Source organism: Podarcis melisellensis (assembly GCF_964234715.1).
Source record: "Podarcis melisellensis genome assembly, chromosome: Z".
Taxonomy (NCBI): Eukaryota; Metazoa; Chordata; class Lepidosauria; order Squamata; family Lacertidae; genus Podarcis; species Podarcis melisellensis.
In genome coordinates, this window is record NC_138547.1 from 4,067,907 (window position 1) to 4,087,605 (window position 19,699).

General features: G+C 44.8%; 1 protein-coding gene across 3 annotated transcripts in view; it reads left to right on the top strand.

The window, feature by feature from the left end:
• The window catches only part of FPGS (folylpolyglutamate synthase), a 58,351-nt gene continuing 38,652 nt past the window's right edge, over positions 1–19,699 (top strand). The window contains exons 1-3 of one of the 3 annotated variants that reach the window (XM_081896437.1): positions 1–79; positions 14,166–14,294; positions 14,476–14,529. In XM_081896437.1, coding sequence (XP_081752563.1) covers positions 17–79; positions 14,166–14,294; positions 14,476–14,529 — 246 coding nt within the window. In that variant the 5' untranslated portion in view covers positions 1–16. Of the gene's footprint in view, positions 80–1,686; positions 1,952–13,439; positions 13,661–14,165; positions 14,295–14,475; positions 14,530–19,699 lie in introns of those variants that run through there. The other 2 variants (XM_081896436.1, XM_081896435.1) reach the window with 2 other exon arrangements.

Consider the following 19,699-nt stretch of genomic DNA (forward strand, 5'->3'; position numbering starts at 1 on the left):
CCACAGGGCAGAAGGAATGATCAGACCTTCCTTCTGGAGAGTCATAATGGAAAGAAGAAAGTTCAAAGAAACATACAAGGTAAATTTGCCTTCATCCTACCTAGGTGGAGGTCTGAACAATGTGAAAACTATTTTTAAGAAGCTTCACCAATGTGAAATCTGCCCCTCGAGATTAAAAACAACAAGAGATTGTGGTCATAATAAATAGTTACTGGTGGGCTTTCTGACAAATGGCTCTTGCTCAGAAAGGTCTTCCTAATGCTTAGTCAGTATCTCCTTTCTTGCAATTTCAATCAGTTGGTTCAGGTCCTGAACTCTGGAGCAGCAAGAACAAGCTTGTTGTCTTCCATGTGACAGCTCTTCAGATATCTGGAGATGTTAGATATACAGTACTGTATCAGTGCAGAACCGGCTACCTCAGAAGGTGGAGTAGACTCTTCTCCACCGGAGAGTGAGTTTTTTGGGGGTAAAGCATTATTGTTATTATTTCATTTTATAATGTATATAAAACAGAGAGAACAATTATAACAACAGGCAAAAATTAGAAGATGAAAAACAATCAAATAGGCATGTAGAGTGAGTTGTTGCACATGGGTTTAAAAAACAAAACCCAAGAGAAGACTATCAACTTGTATCAGGTCATGAAGTCAAGTTTCAGATTTGCCAGGATTTTGTGATGAAGGTTGTATTGAAAGTGGTGGTTCCGGTGTATATGTGATAAAAGAATGCCAAATCATCTAAAATGTGTCTGGAGCTTCTAGTCCTTGTAAAAATTTCAAATTATGTCTGATTTTCTCCATTATAGCTATTTTCCAGAGCGAGCGGTACTAAGCATCCGGTGTAAGATTTTGGGCTGTTTTCCACTGAGTTGCAACTACTCGTCATGCTGCCAAGATCATATATAAGACCAATTCTTTTGACCATACATATCATCAAAAATATCTGGCAACATTAATTTTGGGCAGCGAACAATGCTTTAATTTCTGTCAAGTTCAAATCCCAAAAATCGCACACCAACCGACATTCCTGTAAATGATAATATGCACCAATATCATCACCCTCCAAGAATTAGGTGATATAAAACATTTCTGACATTTGCAAAGGGGTATAATACCATCTGCGTAATAATTTAAATGAGTTTTCTCTAAGGATTTTAAGGGTTGCGATTCCCAAATTTTATTTCAGTCCCTGGGAATAACTTGTGTGCCAATATCCAGCTCCCATATCTTTTTAAGGAGTCCCATAATTATACTGAGAAATGTGATGTACAATTTGAAAACCAATCTCTTCTTCCCCCCAACCCCCATCGTGCTTAAATAAATTTTCAAATTGTGTTACGGGTATGATTGAAACAAATCCAGTTTGTGTTAAATGCATAGCTGTCAAAGTTTCCCTTTTTAAAAGGGAAATTCCCTTATTCCGAATAGGATTCCTCGCAAGAAAAGGGAAAAGTTGACAGCTATGGTCAAATCTGATCTGACACATCCGCGTCCCTTTCACGGAGAAGCATACCTGCGCCCGTGCGCGCACCTCTCTGCCACTTCCTACCTCTACCTGTGGTTTGATCTAAAGCGGCAAGTGAGGGACGCGGGAGGGGGCGGGGCAAGAAAGGGAATTGCCCTTCCCAAAGATGGCCGGGTTGGTTCTACTGGATGCTTCTGCGCAAAACGGCCTGGGGCCCCTCTTACTACCACCCGCAAAGATGGCCGCTCCGGCTTCAGGGCCGCTTCCGCGCCTGCGCGCAGCCGGGACTGTTTCGCGGCGTGGTGCGGCCGCGGCTTACGATCGGCTTGGGAAAGTTGTGCTTGGGGGGGAGGCGCCTGCGATGGGCTCGCGCCGGGTCCGCGCTTTGCACCTGGCCTTCCTCCAGCAGCGGGTGCAGGCTCCCCGTCTGGGCGCCCGGAGGTGGCTCAGCGCCCGCCCGGCCCACGCGCCCAGGATGGAGTACCAGGTGAGGCACCGCCGGGGCGCCGGAGACCCCTTTGCAAGCCCGGCGGGGGTTGCGTCAGCCGGAGGGCAGGCAGGGATCCTCTTCCCACTCTCGCACCTGCTGCAACTATTGGTCGGTGGGCTGGTTCCGTGAAGGGGGAGTGCAAGCGACCCCCCCAAAGGAACGGAAACCTCGGCAGTAAAACACACACATGCAATTCCCCCGACCCCGCTTTTGAAAGTTAAAGATATTAAACAGGCAAACAAAAAGACCAGTTTTAAAATTCGCACCAGCATTTCGAAGCGTCCGGGCAGCCACGAGTAAGCAGGAATGCTTTTTGCACGCGCCAAAAAGATTGCGGCGTGGACGCCTGTTTGATCCGCTTCCCTGTTTTGCTTTGTTTTATATTTCATTGGTGTGCGTGTGGTTAGTGACTTCTAACGTTGGCACCGAATTTTAATTCGATTTCTTCGCGTTGCATTAGCTTTCTAGGCTGCAGTCCTGTTTTGTTTTGTTGGTGTGTTCATGTGAGCGGGGAGGGGGATTCGTGAATTCTAGTGCTGGATATTAATTCGATTTCCTTACGTTAGTTTTATAGGCTGTCGCCCTGCCTTCCTTTTATTTTTCCAAGTTCAGCCCTGAATGAATTGCATTCCAAGCAGAATGTATTGCACATTGCGGGGGTGGGGGACTTTATACTGTACTTTCTTGTGTAGTAGATTCCGAGCCAGAAAGGGAAGGAACAAAACTATAGCGGCGAATCTACTACTACTACTATTACTACTACTACTATTATTATTTTGAAACAGATAGTTGTATTAGTTTTTCCACAGATAAAACAGTAACCGCAAACAAAAGAAAGCAAAATTGGAGTACACGTTTGTCAGTTAGAGGCAAATCACTTTTAAAACAAGGGAGGGAGATATTGCCAGGTGATGGGAAGACCTGGCTCTCTTGAGGCATGTGCTTCCACCTGTTTTGGGACTCCAAATCCCATCATCCTTTGCTGCTGGCTTTTCTGGCAAGGCATGAAGGGAGTCCAGCAGCGCCTGGAGGGTTGCACGTTCCCTGCTCTTAAGAGCTCAGCAACAGATGTCTGTGGTCCGTTTTTTTAGGTGGCAATTCTAGGGGCTGAACTTGGGGAGGGGGCTTTTGTATGCAAAGTGGTGTGCTCTTTTGTTGATCTGGCTGGCCCCACAACCCAGCCTTCACTGGTGCCCTCTAGATGTTTTGGACTGTTTCCATCAGCCCCTAGCAAGCACATTTTGGACTCAGGTGGCAGTAGTAGTGCTCTAAGGAAGCATTCCCTGTTCTCAGTGGTCGATTTTGTTGTGATTTTATTCTTCCCACACCGCAATTGGCCCCACAGGGGTTTTTTGTAGCCACTTAACTTGTTTCAGGTTAACATTCAATGCCTTTTTGTGTGTGTGTCCGTCCATCCATTTTAAACCCTGTATCCCAAAAGGCAGCCAGTCTGGTGTCCTCAATATGTTGTTAAACCACATCTTCCATCATTCCTGACCTTTTCCCAAGCTGACTGGGGCAGATGGGAGCCAGAGTCCATCAATATCTTGAGAGCCACTGATTAGCCACCCGTGTGTCAGTTGAATTTTTCAGGCATTGTCCACAGGGCTGGGCAATATTTGGCTTTCAACATCGCAATAAATCACTACCTAAACATTGCGATATTCCAATGTATCACAATGTCTGAAACAAGGATGGAAAGCAAACATGGTAATGTCTTGACAACTGCTACTACTGCTACTAAAGCAGATACATTTTTACTAACCTTTAATCATAGTGAATACAAATAATCTGGGAAAATATTCCCGGGGAGGGGGGGATTTAAATTTGATGCATAAATGAAAATAAACTCATTTCATGCTTCAGCTAACCATTAAAGATCTCTGGAGAATATATTAATGTTCTATGTAGTTTTAAGGGCATTAGATTTAGTAAAATAATGTTAATTACTTGCATATGATAAAAAAAATATTTTCAACTAATTTAAGAGTTATTTAAGTACAGTGGTACCTCAGGTTACATACGCTTCATGTTACATACGCTTCAGGTTACATATGCTTCAGGTTACAGACTCCGCTAACCCAGAAATAGTGCTTCAGGTTAAGAACTTTGCTTCAGGATGAGAACAGAAATCTGGCGGTGCGGCGGCAGCGGGAAGACCCCATTAGCTTCAGGTTAAGAACAGACCTCCAGAACAAATTAAGTACTTATCCCGAGGTACCACTGTAATTTACAGTAATTTACACATGTAATTTACACATGCCCCCCCATGATACACCCCACATCTCACATATCCCCTCCCCACCCCTACTTTTTCTTCCAAAACCACCACCACCACCTCACGAGTGGCTGCCGAAGCCAGGAGGGTAGTTTTGGTGGAAGCGATTCTGCATCTTACTTAGGCAAACATTCGCCATGCAACCTTGTTTGTGAAGCAGGAGCTGGCAGCAGATCTGTGTTTTTTTATTTGTTTTTAAGCCTAACCTGCTTCTCCACTCCCTTCACAAAGTTGTCGGAGGCAGGGTGGGAAGGTGGAATGAGGATGAAAGGGATTTCCTAATCGATTTCATCAGAGCAGCTCAATGCGGACGATTCTTTCCTGAGGATTGCCAATGGGAGAGGCGCGTTGATAGGGAGAGCAAGCCAGCTCTGACAAAAGATGCCACAGACAGGTGCATGCATTCTCACACACAGAGAGAGGAGGGAGGGAAAGAGGCTTAAACACCATAACCTACCAGCCTGGTGCTCCTAGCCTAGTTCTAAAACAAAAAAATTATGGTGTCTGCTCTAAGGATACTGTAGTTCCCAGTCATTCTGCCTTCATTTGTGAGTGCCTGCTCTTGTGGTTTGCTGCCCCCTGCAGGGGAGAGCTAAGCCAGCAAAGCTATACAATTTGCGGGAATTATGAGCAAAATCAGCTTCACAGTTTTACCCACATGATTAGCAATATATCCCCAGGTAGAATGTTATGCAAAAGCTATCATGATGTGGACTTTTTTTTTTTAATTGGGTTTTATAAACAAGAATAATATTATGCAAACAAGTATACCAAGTTTTCTCATGCTATTTGTATACAGTCATACCTCATGTTACGTTTGCTTTATGATATGTTTTTTCAGGTTGTGTCCTGCGGCGACCCGGAAGTACTGGAAAGGGTTACTTCCAGGTTTTGCTGCTCGCGCATGAACAGAAAAATGACGTCATGTGCAGAAGTGGCAAATTGCAACCTGCATGTGCAGAGACGCACCACTGCAGGTTGCGTTCTATTCATGTTGCGAACGGGCCTCTTGAACGGATCCCGTTCGAAACCAGAGGTACCACTGTATCACAAAAACAGCATGATAAATGTGGGAAAGTATCTACAACATATGTTTCATTATTAGTGGTCCGTGTGCAGGTTCTTGGTTCATGAATTGGCTTAAACCAGTGGTGGCCAACCTTGGCCCTCCAGCTGTTTTGGGACTACAATTCCCATCATCCCTGACCACTGGTCCTGTTAGCTAGAGACGATGGAAGTTGTAGTCCCAAAACAGCTGGAGGGGCAAGTTTGGCCATCACTGGTTTAAACAATTAAGAAAGAAAGAAAGAAAGAAAGAAAGAAAGAAAGAAAGAACGAGGGGAGGGGGGAATGGTGAGTGGTGTGGGGTGGGGTGGTTATGCTTCTATTTTTCTATTTAGTGGCTGGGTCGGCGTTACTTATATGGGCTCTCTTACTATTCACTTGTTGTATTTCCTTGGTGGTGAGAGAGGGAGGACTTTAAACAATATATAGAAAAATTGTCCAGACCTAATTGCCGTATCTCCCCGCAGATAGAAACTACACACATCAGTAAGAGAGCATCGAGTAAAAATCTATACAGGGGTACCTCAGGTTACATACGCTTCAGGTTACATATGCTTCAGGTTACAGACTCTTCTAATCCAGAAATAGTGCTTCAGGTTAACAACTTTGCTTCAGGATGAGAACAGAATTCATGCTCCGGTGGCGCGGCGGCAGCAGGAGGCCCCATTACCTAAAGTGGTGTTTCAGGTTAAGAACAGTTTCAGTGGCAGAAAGACATATCTAAATTTGTCTGGCAGGGCAAAAAGCCTAGAATAAAATTTAAGATTTTAACTGATGTAAAAGATAGAGGGGGCTTTGCCCTGCCGGACTTAAGACTTTATTATGAATCAGCAGCTTTTTGCTGGTTGAAACACTGGCTACTTCTTGAAGACACAGACATTTTGGATTTGGAAGGGTATGATAATAACTTCGGTTGGCATGCATATTTATGGTATGACAAGGCAAAGGTGTACAAAAGTTTTAAAAACCATATTGTCAGGAAAGCATTATATAATGTTTGGATTCGATATAAAGATTTGTTGGAAAGCAAAACTCCCAGGTGGTTGTCACCAATGGAAGCTAAGGCGGTGAAAAAACTTAATATGGATTCTAAATGGCCAAAATACTGTGAAATTCTAGAACAAGACGGTGAGAAGGTTAAACTTCAGAGTTATGAGAAATTAAAGTCCAAAGTTCGAGATTGGTTGCATTACCATCAGATAAATGAGACATTTAAGCAGGACAGGAAAATAGGATTTCAGAAGGAGAGGTCAAAATTAGAAATAGAACTGTTAGAACCCAATACAAAAAATTTGTCAAGAATGTATAACTTGTTGTTGAAATGGAATACACAGGATGAAACGGTGAAATCAGCTATGATTAAATGGGCACAAGATATCGGTCATGACATCATGTTTGCTGACTGGGAGCAGTTATGGACCACAGGTAATAAATTCACGGCATGTAATGCCTTAAAAGAAAATATAATGAAAATGATCTACAGGTGGTACATGACCCCAGTCAAGCTCGCAAAAATTTATCATTTGCCCAGTAATAAATGCTGGAAATGTAATGAGACTGAAGGTACCTTTTACCACCTTTGGTGGACCTGCCCGAAGATTAAAGCCTACTGGGAAATGATCTATAATGAAATTAAGAAAGTCCTTAAGTGGACCTTTCCTAAGAAACCTGAGGCTTTTCTCTTGGGCATGGTTGGCCAATTGGTGTCAAAGAGGGACAGGACCTTTTTTATGTACGCTACCACAGCAGCAAGAATTCTTCTGGCAAAGTATTGGAAGATGCAAGAACTACCTACTCTGGAAGAATGGCAGACGAAGGTGATGGACTTTATGGGACTGGCAGAGATGACCGGCAGAATCCGCGACCAGGGGAAAGAGACAGTGGAAGAAGATTGGAAGAAATTTAAAATATATCTGAAAAATTGTTGTAAAATTGAGGAGTGTTAAGATGTCAAGGGGTAAGAAGTAGAGAATAACAGCTGCAACTAACAAATTTAGGGAAAGTTAATGAAAGGGAACTAATAGACAAATTGACTAAAGGGTTGCTAAAGAATTGTAAAATAAGGATGCAGCGAAAGGGAGGTATGGGGAAGTCGGAGGAAAGAAGGTGCATGAAAGTAAGATTATGAAATTATACGTGTTTAAATGTTTTGTATGTTGTTGTTTTGTGTTTTGTTTCTTATTGTGTGTTTGAAAATGAATAAAAATTATTTTTTAAAAAAAGAACAGTTTCAGGTTAAGAACGGACCTCTGGAACGAATTAAGTACTTAACCCGAGGTACCACTGTACTGATTTTTATTTTAATTTACTACATTTATATCCTACCTTTCCTGTCTGTTTCTGGGGAACTATTTTCTGCTTCTTTTTAACACTGAGTATTTTTCCAAATGTGCAGTCTTAAGCAGTATAGTCAGTGCATTCTCTCATGGCCCTGCATGTGAGTTGGGTGAGGTGGTGGAGAAGCAAGAAAGTGATGAATGTGGCCAGAACTAGAAGCAAAAGTGCTTTTAGCACATTGCCTGCTCCTGGCCTATTGCCACCTGAGGCATCTTTACCAACTTGCCTTTACAAGCATGTCACTCCCTGCTGAGATATTCATGGTAACTACTCAATAGAAGTTATATTGGCTGTACTCAATAGATATGTCGAACTAGGATACAGTGGTACCTCGGATTAAGTATTTAATTCATTCCGGAGATCCGTTCTTAACCTGAAACTGTTCTTAACCTGAAGACCACTTTAGCTAATGGGGCATCCCATTGCCTCCATGCCCCCACCGCACGATTTCTGTTCTCATCCTGAAGCGTAGTCTGTAACCTGAAGCACTATTTCTGGGTTAGCCGAGTCTAACCTGAAGCGTATGTAACCTGAAGCGTATGTAACCTGAGGTATCAATGTATAGGGACGCGGGTGGCGCTATGGTCTAAACTACTGAGCCTCTTGGGCTTGCTGATCAGAAGGTTGGCGGTTCAGATCCCCGCGATGGGGTGAGCTCCTGTTACTCTGTCCCAGCTCCTGCCAACCTAGCAGTCTGAAAGCACACCAAAAAGTGAAGTAGGTACTGCTCCGGCGGGAAGGTAAACAGTGCTTCCATGCGCTGTTCTGGTTTCGGTGTTCCGTTGTGCCAGAAGCGGCTTAGTCATGCTGGCCACATGGCCCAGAAAAACTGTCTGCAGACAAACGCCGGCTCCCTGGGCCTCTAAAGCGAGATGAGTGTCGTTCACAACTGGACTTAACTGTCAGGGGTCCGTTACCTTTACCTTTTTTTTTTTTAAAGATATTTATTAAAGATTTTCTTAATACAATAGAAAAAACAAACAAAATAACATATAATTTTACAATAACCATATTCACTTCTTTGGACTTCCTCGCATCTCTCGTTCCTGCGTTCCAAGTTTTTCGAGCTTTACCCAGCAATTTATCACCTTGTTTCAATTCTTATATTATAATTTTCCAATATTGTGTCTCTAGTTTTAGATAATTTTACCCAAACCTTAAAAGTTTAATTTTCGCATAATATTTACCCAAAATTTATCTTTTCTTATATTTTTTATCTTTTCTTATACCTTTTTAACTAGGGTATATCAATTTCAGTGTGCCTGCTGTCAAGAAAACTTAGCTGAGTGAAATCTAATGTTTTTAATTGTTTTTAGAAGTCTTAAAAAAGTCTTTAAAATTATTAATGCTCTGGTTGCCACCTGGGGCTCCTTCAGAAGGAGCAGGATATAAATTGAATAAATAATAATAAATACATAATGTGTGTTTGGGGCCTAAGATCTTTGTACCCATTTTACATAGCTGGCTGCGGTGCCTGATAAATTTCAAGTTTCACATAATCTGTTTTTGTTTTTGTTTTGTAAAGGACATGGGTGGTGGAGGAACATACTCTAAAAGAGCCATTATCAGTCTGATACGATCTTGTGTACATTAAACATCGTCATATAAGCTAAGTAAGAAAGAATAAGGTAGACAGGTTGTTTAGTTTGATGGTTCATTTTTTGTTGCACCCTCACCTCTGCATCAGTGCAAATGTAAATCAGTGTGTGTTATTCCGTGGGGCCTCTTAAACTTGACGCAGCAGCACCCTGACCCTCAGTATGCCCTCATCTGGCCAAAGGACTGCCTGCCTGAGGTGAAACTCAAAACCCAATGTCCGCTGTACTAAATCTAGCTGGTTCTTTATTAGGCCACGCCAGCTGATCATAACCTATAATTTGGAGGTGGGAGGAGAGATAAGAAGGAAAACAGGAGAACACTACACTAGTGACATGTTGTGAAGGAGCGGTTGGCTGCTGCTTGGTTGCGTAGGGCGTGCGGGGGGAGTAATAGCTTCCCCCAGAATGCAAGAAGTTACCTTATCCTGAGTCAGACCACTGACAGTCTAGCCTAGTGGCTGGCAATGGCTCTCTGGAGTTTCAGCATGTTTTTACATGAGTAGAATGTGTCCTTTTATTTAAAATAAATGGGTTATTTGTGGAGCATAGAAGTTCGTTCATTCACGCCCCCCCCCCCATATAGTCTGCCCCCCCCATAAGGTCTGAGGGACAGTGGACTGGCCCCCTGCTGAAAACGTTTGCTGACTCCTGGTCTACACTGACCAGCAGCTCTCCAGAGCTTAAGGCAAGGGATTTCCACAGCCCTACCTCAAGAGTCCTTTAAATTGGACATGGGACCTTTTGCCTGCAATGCCTTTCTACTGAGCGCACAGTCCGACCACCTTTGTGCGGGAATAGCCTGATCTTCACCTCGCCTCGTGAGCTCAGCATGCGTATAGTAATCCCGCATTCCTGTGCCAGCAAGTACAGTATCTCACATATAAGGCAAATGAGGAAGTCGCTTATTATAGCAGTGGACAGTCTCGTTACCCACCAGCTTGTAGCAGAGATATGCAGCCTATTTTTGAACATGCTACTATCCCTGTCCACTTAAATTGCTTTTCTGCAGATAGTAGGTAAGGAACTTGTTTCCCTCCAAGGTAAAAGGTAAAGGTAAAGGATGGTTAAGTCCAGTCAAAGGCGACTATGGGGTTGTGGCACTCATCTCGCTTTCAGGACAAAGGAGCCGGCGTTTGTCCACAGACAGCTTTCCGGGTCATATGGCCAGCAGGACTAAACCGCTTCTGGCGCAATGGAACACCGAAACCAGAGCACGGGCATGGTTACCCCATTCAGGACCAAGGAGTCCTCCACACCAGCCCGCCCTCTGTCCCCCCAAAACAGTACTTATGTCTTGTCAGGATTCAAGCTCAATCTGTTAGCTGCCATCAATCCACCAACTGCCTCCAGACACTCACACAGGATCTTCACCACCTTCACTGGTTCTGATTTAAAGGAGAGGTAGAGCTGGGTATCATCCGCATACTGATGAACACTCAGCCCAAATCCCCTGATGATCTCTCTCAGCGCCTTCAAGTAGATGTTAAACAGCATGGGGGAGAGGACGAAACCTTAGGCACCCCACACAAGTGAGAGCCCAGGGGTCTGAACACTTATCCTCCAACACCATGTTCTGGACACAGCCCAGGAGGAAGGAGCGGAACCACTGCAAAACACAGCTCCCTGCACCTGTAAGATGGTCCAGAAGGATGTTATGGTTGATGGTATCAAAACCCGCCGAGAGATCCAGCGGAATGAGGAAACAGCTTTCACCCTTGTCCCTAGCCCGCCGGAGATCATCGACCAGCGTGACCAGTCTTATCTGGATCAAGCTTCAGTTTGTTGGCACTCTTCCAGTCCATTACCATTTAACTTTTAAGATGGCAAATTTAGGATGATCTTGGCATTCATGTGGGAGGAGGCAGTTCTCTGGGGAAACTGACCTCCCAGCTGTTGTCAGACTACAACTCCCAGCATCTTAGGAATGCTGGCAGGGGCTGATGGGAGTTGGAGTTGGGGCTGATTTTCTACCCCTGGTGTACATCATTTTGACAGAAAAGGAAGCTGTACTATGAACATTTTAAGTCATTTTCAGGCTTATTAAAAGGACAGAATGAATAGCTAGCTGAGCTTTCCTTCTGGTCCACCTGGGGCCAATTATTCAACACCACCTTCTTCATGGAGTTTGTTCACCATAATTTCTCAGTCCCACTACAAATCTCAGTATCAGGCAAGACAAGAACAGACCTCCAGAACGATTTAAGTACTTAACCCGAGGTACCACTGTATTACAATAAAAAGCATACAAAAATCTGCAAATCGTGCGCTGTAAAACAGAAGAAAAACATCTTGGGTAGCAAAACATCTTGGACCTGTTTACTCATGAGATTTCCTTACCCCACCTGTGCCCACTCACTTTGTACAGTGGGATTGGTGCTGCTACAGGTGCCAAACAAAACCCGTCTTTCAATCGCTTAGTGTGGCAATGCCAACACTATGGAACTCCTGGCCTATTGAATTCAAGCAGGAGCCTTCACTCTACTCTTTTTGGTGCTTGCCAAGCCTACCTGTATGCTTACAAAGTAGAAGTAATTTTTTTTTTTATAAAAGATTTTTATTAGGGTTTCAACAGATTTTATCATAACAAACAAAACAAAACAACACAATAACAAACAATAAACAATATAGCACATAAAAATCAAACAAAAATATATAAATTCAGTTCTTAATTTCATGTACGTTACTTTCCTGACTTCCTCACACCTCCCTTTTCTGTATTCCAATTTCCAAATTAGTTTCAGCAAACTCTTCCCTTATTTTGACTGATCTTAATGTTACTTAATTTCTTTTAAATTAACCATTGCCGCTACTAACCACTTATCTTCTAATCCCCCATCGTTGATTAATTTTGCTATGTTTCTTCACTTGTTACTTATAAAACATCTTTGCACATTCCTTTCAGCTTTGTCACTAATGCCACACTATCTCTATATCCTGCATCGTTTTAACATTCAAATAGTTTACAATGTTTTTGCAGATAATCTTTAAATTTCATCCAATCTTCTTCTGTTTGTTCTTCTCCCATGTCTCGGATTCTGCCAGTCATTTCTGCCAGTTCCATGTAGTCTATCAGTTGCATCTGCCATTCTTCCAAGGTGGGCAAATCTTGTGTCTTCCAGTACTTTGCGATGAGTATTCTTGCTGCTGTTGTTGCATACATGAAAAAGGTTCTATCCTTCTTTAACACCATCTGGCCAACAATGCCCAATAGAAAGGCCTCTGGTTTCTTAAGAAAGGTATGCTTAAATACCCTTTTCAGTTCGTTATAGATCATTTCCCAGAAGGCCTTAACCTTTGGGCATGTCCACCAGAGGTGAAAGAATGTACCCTCAGTTTCCTTACATTTCCAACACTTATTGTCAGGCACATGATATATCTTTGCAAGCTTGACTGGTGTCATGTACCACCTATAAATCATTTTCATAATATTTTCTTTCAAAGCATTACATGCCGTGAAATCCATACCAGTGGTCCATAACCGTTCCCAGTCAGCAAACATAATGTTATAACCAATGTCCTGTGCCCACTTTTTTTTGTACAATCAAGTGGTGTATAAATCTTATGAAATAAATATGTAATAAATTAAACACATCCTGCAAAAATCTTCATATCTCTTCCAAAGTACCTTGGAGGGAAGATCAAAGTTTTGTCTTCGGTCAGGGTCTCCTCTCTGATGCTTCTCTTCATCATAGCTGTCAACGTTTCCCTTTTTAAAAGGGAAATTCCCTTATTCCGAATAGGATTCCTCGCAAGAAAAGGGAAAAGTTGACAGCTATGCTCTTGATTTCTTTTTCCTCCTCCCAGTCATAAGATTACTTAGCTGCCTTTTAAAATGTGTCTTCATTTTGTTCACATCAGCAGCTTTGCTAATAGCAGCTGGGTTAGTATCTTTTTGCTGAGACCCCAGCTCCTTGTTCTTCAACTGCTCTGTGGCCTGAGTTCATTGATGGCCGTGTTGACCATGTGCCAGTTTCCCTCACTGCCCTTACAGTTTGCTTGGTGGAGGCAGGAAGAGCCTGTGCTTTTTCTGTTTCTGGGGTTTCTTTTTTTTAATGTTCTTTCAGTTAACTGGTACTTTACGCCCCTAGACATGTGATTGAGCTGTTGAGGGAGAGGCACATGTGTCATAAGCTACAGGAAGGTCATTATCTTGTTTGTTGGGGGGGGGTAAACACTGACCACGTGCATGGAACTACTGGTGCGTTCAGAGGAGAAAGGAAGGCAGATTCCTCTCTCAAGAGCGATTGGGTGCGGATTCTCCAGCGGACCTGCCGCCTGTGGCAGAATTCAGACATGAAAAGGCAGAGGACCAGCCGGAAAGCAGGCATTAAGAAAAGAGGTTCCTGTGCTCCTGCCCCCTGCTTTCTTGCAGCCACTGGAGCGCGCAGTGAGAATCTGGAACCATGGACAGGGGCATCACAATTCGAGGTTTATTTTTGGAATGGGGCAGAGAGGAGATTGTTAGCATTGACCTGGAGTGGTTGATTCCTTGTTTTCCATAACAGAAGGCTGAAAAACAGGTCTTGCGTTCAGGCACTAGCCTGGTTGCAATAGCCAACAAGGAACTGTGTGCAGGCGAGTGCGTGGGTTGGTGGAGGAAAGATGGGGTGCTCTGATTCCCTGGTGGGCTATAGCTCAGTGGGTAGAGCATGTGCTTTGCTTGTAGTAGGTTCAGTCCTTGGGATTATTAGGTAGGGCTGGGAACACCCTAGAGAGCATCTGCCAGGCAGTGTAGACAACTCTGAGGTAAATGAACCCTGTGGTCTCTGTACAAGTCAGTTCCCTCTGTTCCTGTGGAAGAAGGAGTAGTGCTTTTCCTTCCTCCTCAGCCAGCCAGTCAACTGTCTTTGCAGGCTAGTAACTGCTGTGTGGTTATTTACAAGGCTGACCAAAAGGGGGGAAGCAATTAACCACTGCCTCATATGCCTTCTAGGATGCCATTCGGACTCTGAATACGCTCCAGACGAATGCCAGCTACCTGGAACAAGTGAAACGGGAGCGAGGAGACCCCCAGGCGCAGCTGGAAGCCATGAAAGGTTTTTTGGAACGAAGTGGATTGAAGGTGAGGAGGTTGGGAGGCTTGTGGGAGGCCCTGGCCGTGATGTGATGCAGTCTTGATTTTTCTGGGGTTACTGATGGGATGGGGGAGAGGGAGGGCTGTCTATTAGCAGCCATTGAGGTGGGGCGACGGGCGAATACCTGAACAGCTAAACTGAAAGGTTCATTCACTTTTTCTCCGTCAGGTCGAAGACCTGGATCAACTGAACATCATTCACGTCACTGGGACGAAGGGCAAGGTGAAAGGGGTTGCAGGGGGGAAGCAATACCTGGAATAGCTCCAAAGGCCTTGACACATGGGGGAAATGTGGGGCAGTTTGCTGTGGGGAATTGAGCGTGCTCAGTTCCAGAGTGTTTGAATGACGTATGGCTTGGCGATGTATCAGTATTGTCCAAAATCAGTCTGAAGTCCACCTCGTGGTAATGGTTTCGTAGTATTTGATGTGGTGATATATCATGACTTACAATGCGTGCATGTGCTATGCAGAAATCACGATGTGGGGAAAACCGTGAGTGTGGTCATTGCTCCTCTCCTCATTCCTGCTGCCCCTCAACTCTCTGCCTCCTGCAGCGAATCACAAGAGCAGGTGCTGAAGAAAGCAGCCTACCTGGGAACTTTCCTCATGAGCTTCTTGTTTTAAGCGCAGGCGCCAGGCTGGTAGGCGGTTGAGGGAGACGCAGCTCCAAGCTTCTTGCTGGGAGTCCCTTTTCCCTTCCTTCCTCTTTCTTTGGGCTATCTCGCCTGCCCGCAAGACCCTGACAACCCAGCCATACTGGGGTCCTCACAAGAGCAGGAAGCCCTTTCGGCCTCGCCTCCCCAGACCCCCCCCCCCAAGTTGTTGCCCAGCCCTGCCATTTGAACTGCTGCTGCCCTCAGCTGGGGCTCTCTTGGAAGCTGCTGCTAGTCCCGTGGGAAAATAAACTGGGCTATTACTTCTGAGTTAAAGAAAATAAAAATAAACCTTGCCCTCTTTTTAAGCTTCTTTAACAACAACAACAACAACTGTTGTTGTTATTATTATTATTATTATAATATTTGTACCCCACTCATCTGAATGAGTCGCCTCAGCCCCTCTGGGTGGCTTCCAAGAAATATAAATGCATAATCAAACATTAAAAAGCTTCCCTATACAGGACTGCCTTCAAATGTCTTGACATATGACAGGAGGGCGTTCCTAGGGAGGTCGCCATTACCGAGAAGGCCCTCTGCCTAGTTCCTTGTAACCTCACTTCTCACAGAGAAGGTTCTCAGAGCTATATCCAGTGTCCAGGCTAAACAACAGGGGTGGAAATGCTCCTTCAAGTATACTGGGTTGAGGCCATTTAGGGCTTTACAGGTCAACACCAACACTTGTGCTGAGATACGTACTGGGAGCCAGGGCAGATCCTCTGGAACCTGTGTTATATGATCCCAGCGGCCGCTCCCAGTCACCAGTGTAGCTGCCACATTCTGGATTAGTTATAGTTTCCAAGTCATCTTCAAAGTTAGCTCCACATAGAGCATGTTGTGGTAGTCCAAGTGGGAGATAACCAGAACATGTACCACTCTGGCAAGACAGTGCACAGGAAGATAGGGTTGCAGCTAGTGTACCAAATGGAACTTGTAGACAACTGCCCTGGATACAAAATTGACCTGCATCTTCATGGACAGTTGTGCATCTAAAAAGACCCTCAGATTGTGTACCTGGTCCTTCAGAGGCACAGTTACCCCATTCAAGACCAGGGCATTTCCCACACTGGCCCTCCTCTGTCCCCCAATACTTCTGTCTTGTCGGGATTCCACCTCATTATATTGACTGCCATCCATCGCCCAGTTGTCTCCAGATACCCACACAGGATGTTCACTGCCTTCAATGGTTCTGATTTATATGAGGTAATAATAATAATAATAATAATAATAATAATAATAATAATTTTTATTTATACCCTGCCCTCCCCAGCCACGGCCGGGCTCAGGGCGGCTAACAAGCAATAATAAAAACAAGTTGAATGAATACAACTTAAAAACAAGATTAAAATACAACAATTAAAATATTGAAACATTAAAATATTAAAATGCAGCCTCATCACAGGAGGAGAAAGGAAAAAGAAAAAAGAAAGAGGGGGAGGGAATCAAATTGGCTCCAAGCCAAAGGCCAGGCAGAACAACTCTGTCTTACAGGCCCTGCGGAAAGAAATCAGATCCTGCAGGGCCCTGGTCTCATGAGGCAGAGCGTTCCACCAGGCCGGAGCCAGTGTTGAAAAGGCCCTGGCTCTGGTTGAAGCTAATCTAACTTCCTTAGGGCCCTGGACCACTAGGGTGTTGCTATTTATGGACCTTGAGGCTCTCCGTGGGGCATACTGGGAGAGGTGGCCCCGTAGGTATGAGGGTCCTAGGCCGTGAAGGGCTTTAAAGGTCAAAACCAGCACCTTAAATCTGACCCTGTACTTCACCGGGAGCCAGTGCAGCTGGAAAAGCACTAGGTGAATATGCTCCCATGGCAGAGATCCTGTGAGGAGTCTCGCTGCAGCATTCTGCACCCACTGGAGTTTCTGGGACAGCTTCAAGGGCAGCCCCACGTAGAGCGAATTACAGTAGTCAAGCCTGGAGATGACCGTCGCGTGGATCACTGTGGCCAGGTCGGGGCGGGAAAGGTAAGGGACCAACTGCTTGATGCGGCAAAGGTGGAAAAATGTTGCCTTGGCTGTTGCTGTAACCTGCGCCTCCATGGAAAGGGAGGCATCAAGGATTACACCCAAACTCTTAACAGAAGGCAATGGCAGTAATTGGGCCCCCGCAAGAGAAGGGAGTTGGTCCCTCATCCCCAAGCCATCCCGACCCAACCATAGGACCTATGTCTTCGAAGGATTTAGTTTCAATCGGCTGCCATGAAACCATCCAGCCACAGCTTCCAAGCATCTGGTCAGTGTGTCCGCGGCCGAGTCGGTGTGGCCATCCATCAGCAGATAGAGCTGAGTGTCATCAGCCCAGCCCCAACCCCCAGATTATCTCTGTCCACGGCTTCATATAAATACTAAGAAGCATGCAGGAGAGGACAGAGCCCTGTGGCACCCCACAAGTGAATGCCAAGGAGTCCAAACATTGACCCCCCAACACCACTTTATGGACACAACCCAAGAGGAAGGAGTAGAACCACTGCATAACAGTGCCCTCAGCTCCCAACCTGTCTAGATGGTCCAGAAGGATGCCATGGTCATTGGTATCAAAGCCGCTGAGAGATCCAGTGGAACGAGGAAACAGCTTTCACCCTTGTCCGTAGCCCACCGGAGATTATCGACCAGCATGACCAAGACGGTTTCCATCCTGTGATGGGGCCTGAATCCCGAATGGAAGGGATCCAAATGGTCCACATCCTCCAGACATACCTGGAGTTGTTCAGGGACCACACAATCATCTTGCCCAGGAACGAAAGATGGGATTGGGCAATAATTGGCTACAAACCACCTGAAAGAGTCTCCTAGTACTGTTTTCTGCAGATGCAGTAGAGGTGGTGAAGAAGGTCCTCTTCACCATCACTGTCTCCACTTGGTAGGCTAGATATTGAGCTCTAACCTATGTTTGGTCCGATTTGGAATGTGTTTTTCTTCACTGGCCCTCTAGCCATCTCAATGATTGTTTCATTGCCTTCAGCTCTGGGGGAAACTACAGGGCCTTCCAGGCTCCATGCAATCAGAGGACACTTCAGAGCCAGACAGTTTGCATTCCAGTGTGCCACCAGGGAATCAACTAAAAGGCAATCAGCATGGGATAACACATCCCCTACCACTCTCTGGGAGCCATTTGGGTCCATTAAGTAGCAGGGATGGACCATTTGAATTGGTCTCACCTCTCTGTGTAGGGGAAGGATCGCGGAGAAGTCCAGTTGCACCAGGAAGTTCTCTGACCATGGCACTTCTTTTGTTCCACTGGAACTTAGTGTCAGATCACTCACGTCCACAGAGGTAAAAACACCTGATCTAAGGCATGTCCATGGCTATGAGTCAGGCCAAACTTATTCAGGGACATCCCCATGGAGGCCATGCTTTACACAAAGTCCTGAGAGGCTCCTTGTAAGGTTATGTCGGCATGGATGTTAAAATCCCCCAGGACAACCAAACTAGGCGTCTCCAGGAGAACATGCGTCATGACCCGAAGCAGCTCTGGCAGGGAATCCTTGGTGCAGCAAGGAGATAGGTCCACAATAGGAATGCTGTACTGCTCCTATTGCCTAAGTTCTAGAACTTGCACTCAGAAAACTGGGTCTCTCTCCCTAATAGGACACCTGATGATAACTAATAACTTCCTAAAAATCACTGCCACCCCCCCTTCCTACTCACATGCCCTGGGTTGCTGTGCATAAGAGAAACCTAGTAGACAAACAGGAGCAAGAACATCTGCTATGTCTAACCAAGTTTCTGTTGTACATGCCAGGTCAACTCCTCCATCCATGTTCAAGTTATGGATGGCAGTGGTCTTATGAATCTTTGACCTGGCATTGCACAGCAGCACCTTAAGGTCATGTGGGACATCCTTGTTGATACCTGCATCCTTCTGGTCAGGACCAGACCTGGAGGCAATGACTAAACCTGCCTCCTTGGTAATGAGATGGTCTGGCCCTTGAGTAACTCCTCCTCCTGCCCCAATCACTGAGATTGGGTATCCCAGTGCATCCCCCCCCCCCCGGTGGAACCTGCCCCAGACATGTTGGCTAGGACCCACTCCTGGGACAGCCCTGTCCCTCTCCCCTTAAATAACTTTTATAATTTAACTAACATAAATAACTAAGCTAAAAATACAAATGCAAACTAACATATGAGCATTTCACAATTACCCCCACCCCAAGAAATACACCCCCAATTAAAACTCTACATTAAAACAATTAAAAACAGCTTAAAATATTTCACAGCCAATGGCTCCTTCCTCCCTTCTCCCCTTCTGTGTTTGTGTCTCCCTTGTGTCTATTAGGGAACATTTTCTCATCTTGCCTTTGATATCTATGCTACTAATTACTCCTACAGCTTTAATTTTTGAGAAAATGTGCTAATTTAAAAATTACCTGTACTATAAAATAACAGCCATAGCAATATGTTAAAGGGAAGTTAAATTTTGTAAGTTTTAGACCCCTTAGTAGTAGCAGTTGCCAGGGGATTACCCAGTTTGCCTCTACAGAGTTCCATCCTTATTTCCGACATCGTTCTGTATCGGTATATCGCAATGTTTAGCTGTTGATATATCACGATCCTGAAACCAGACATCGCCCAGCCCTCATGCAGCCCTTTTCATTTCTGGCCTCTGCTCATTTCAGTCTGTCGATCTCCACGCCGTTTCAAGTAGCAGAACCTTCTCTGTTATCTAGGAGAGTGCATACAAGCCCTGCTTTCCTTGTAGGTACTTAATGCTGTTTCCAGTACATATTCTGTTCTCAGTTT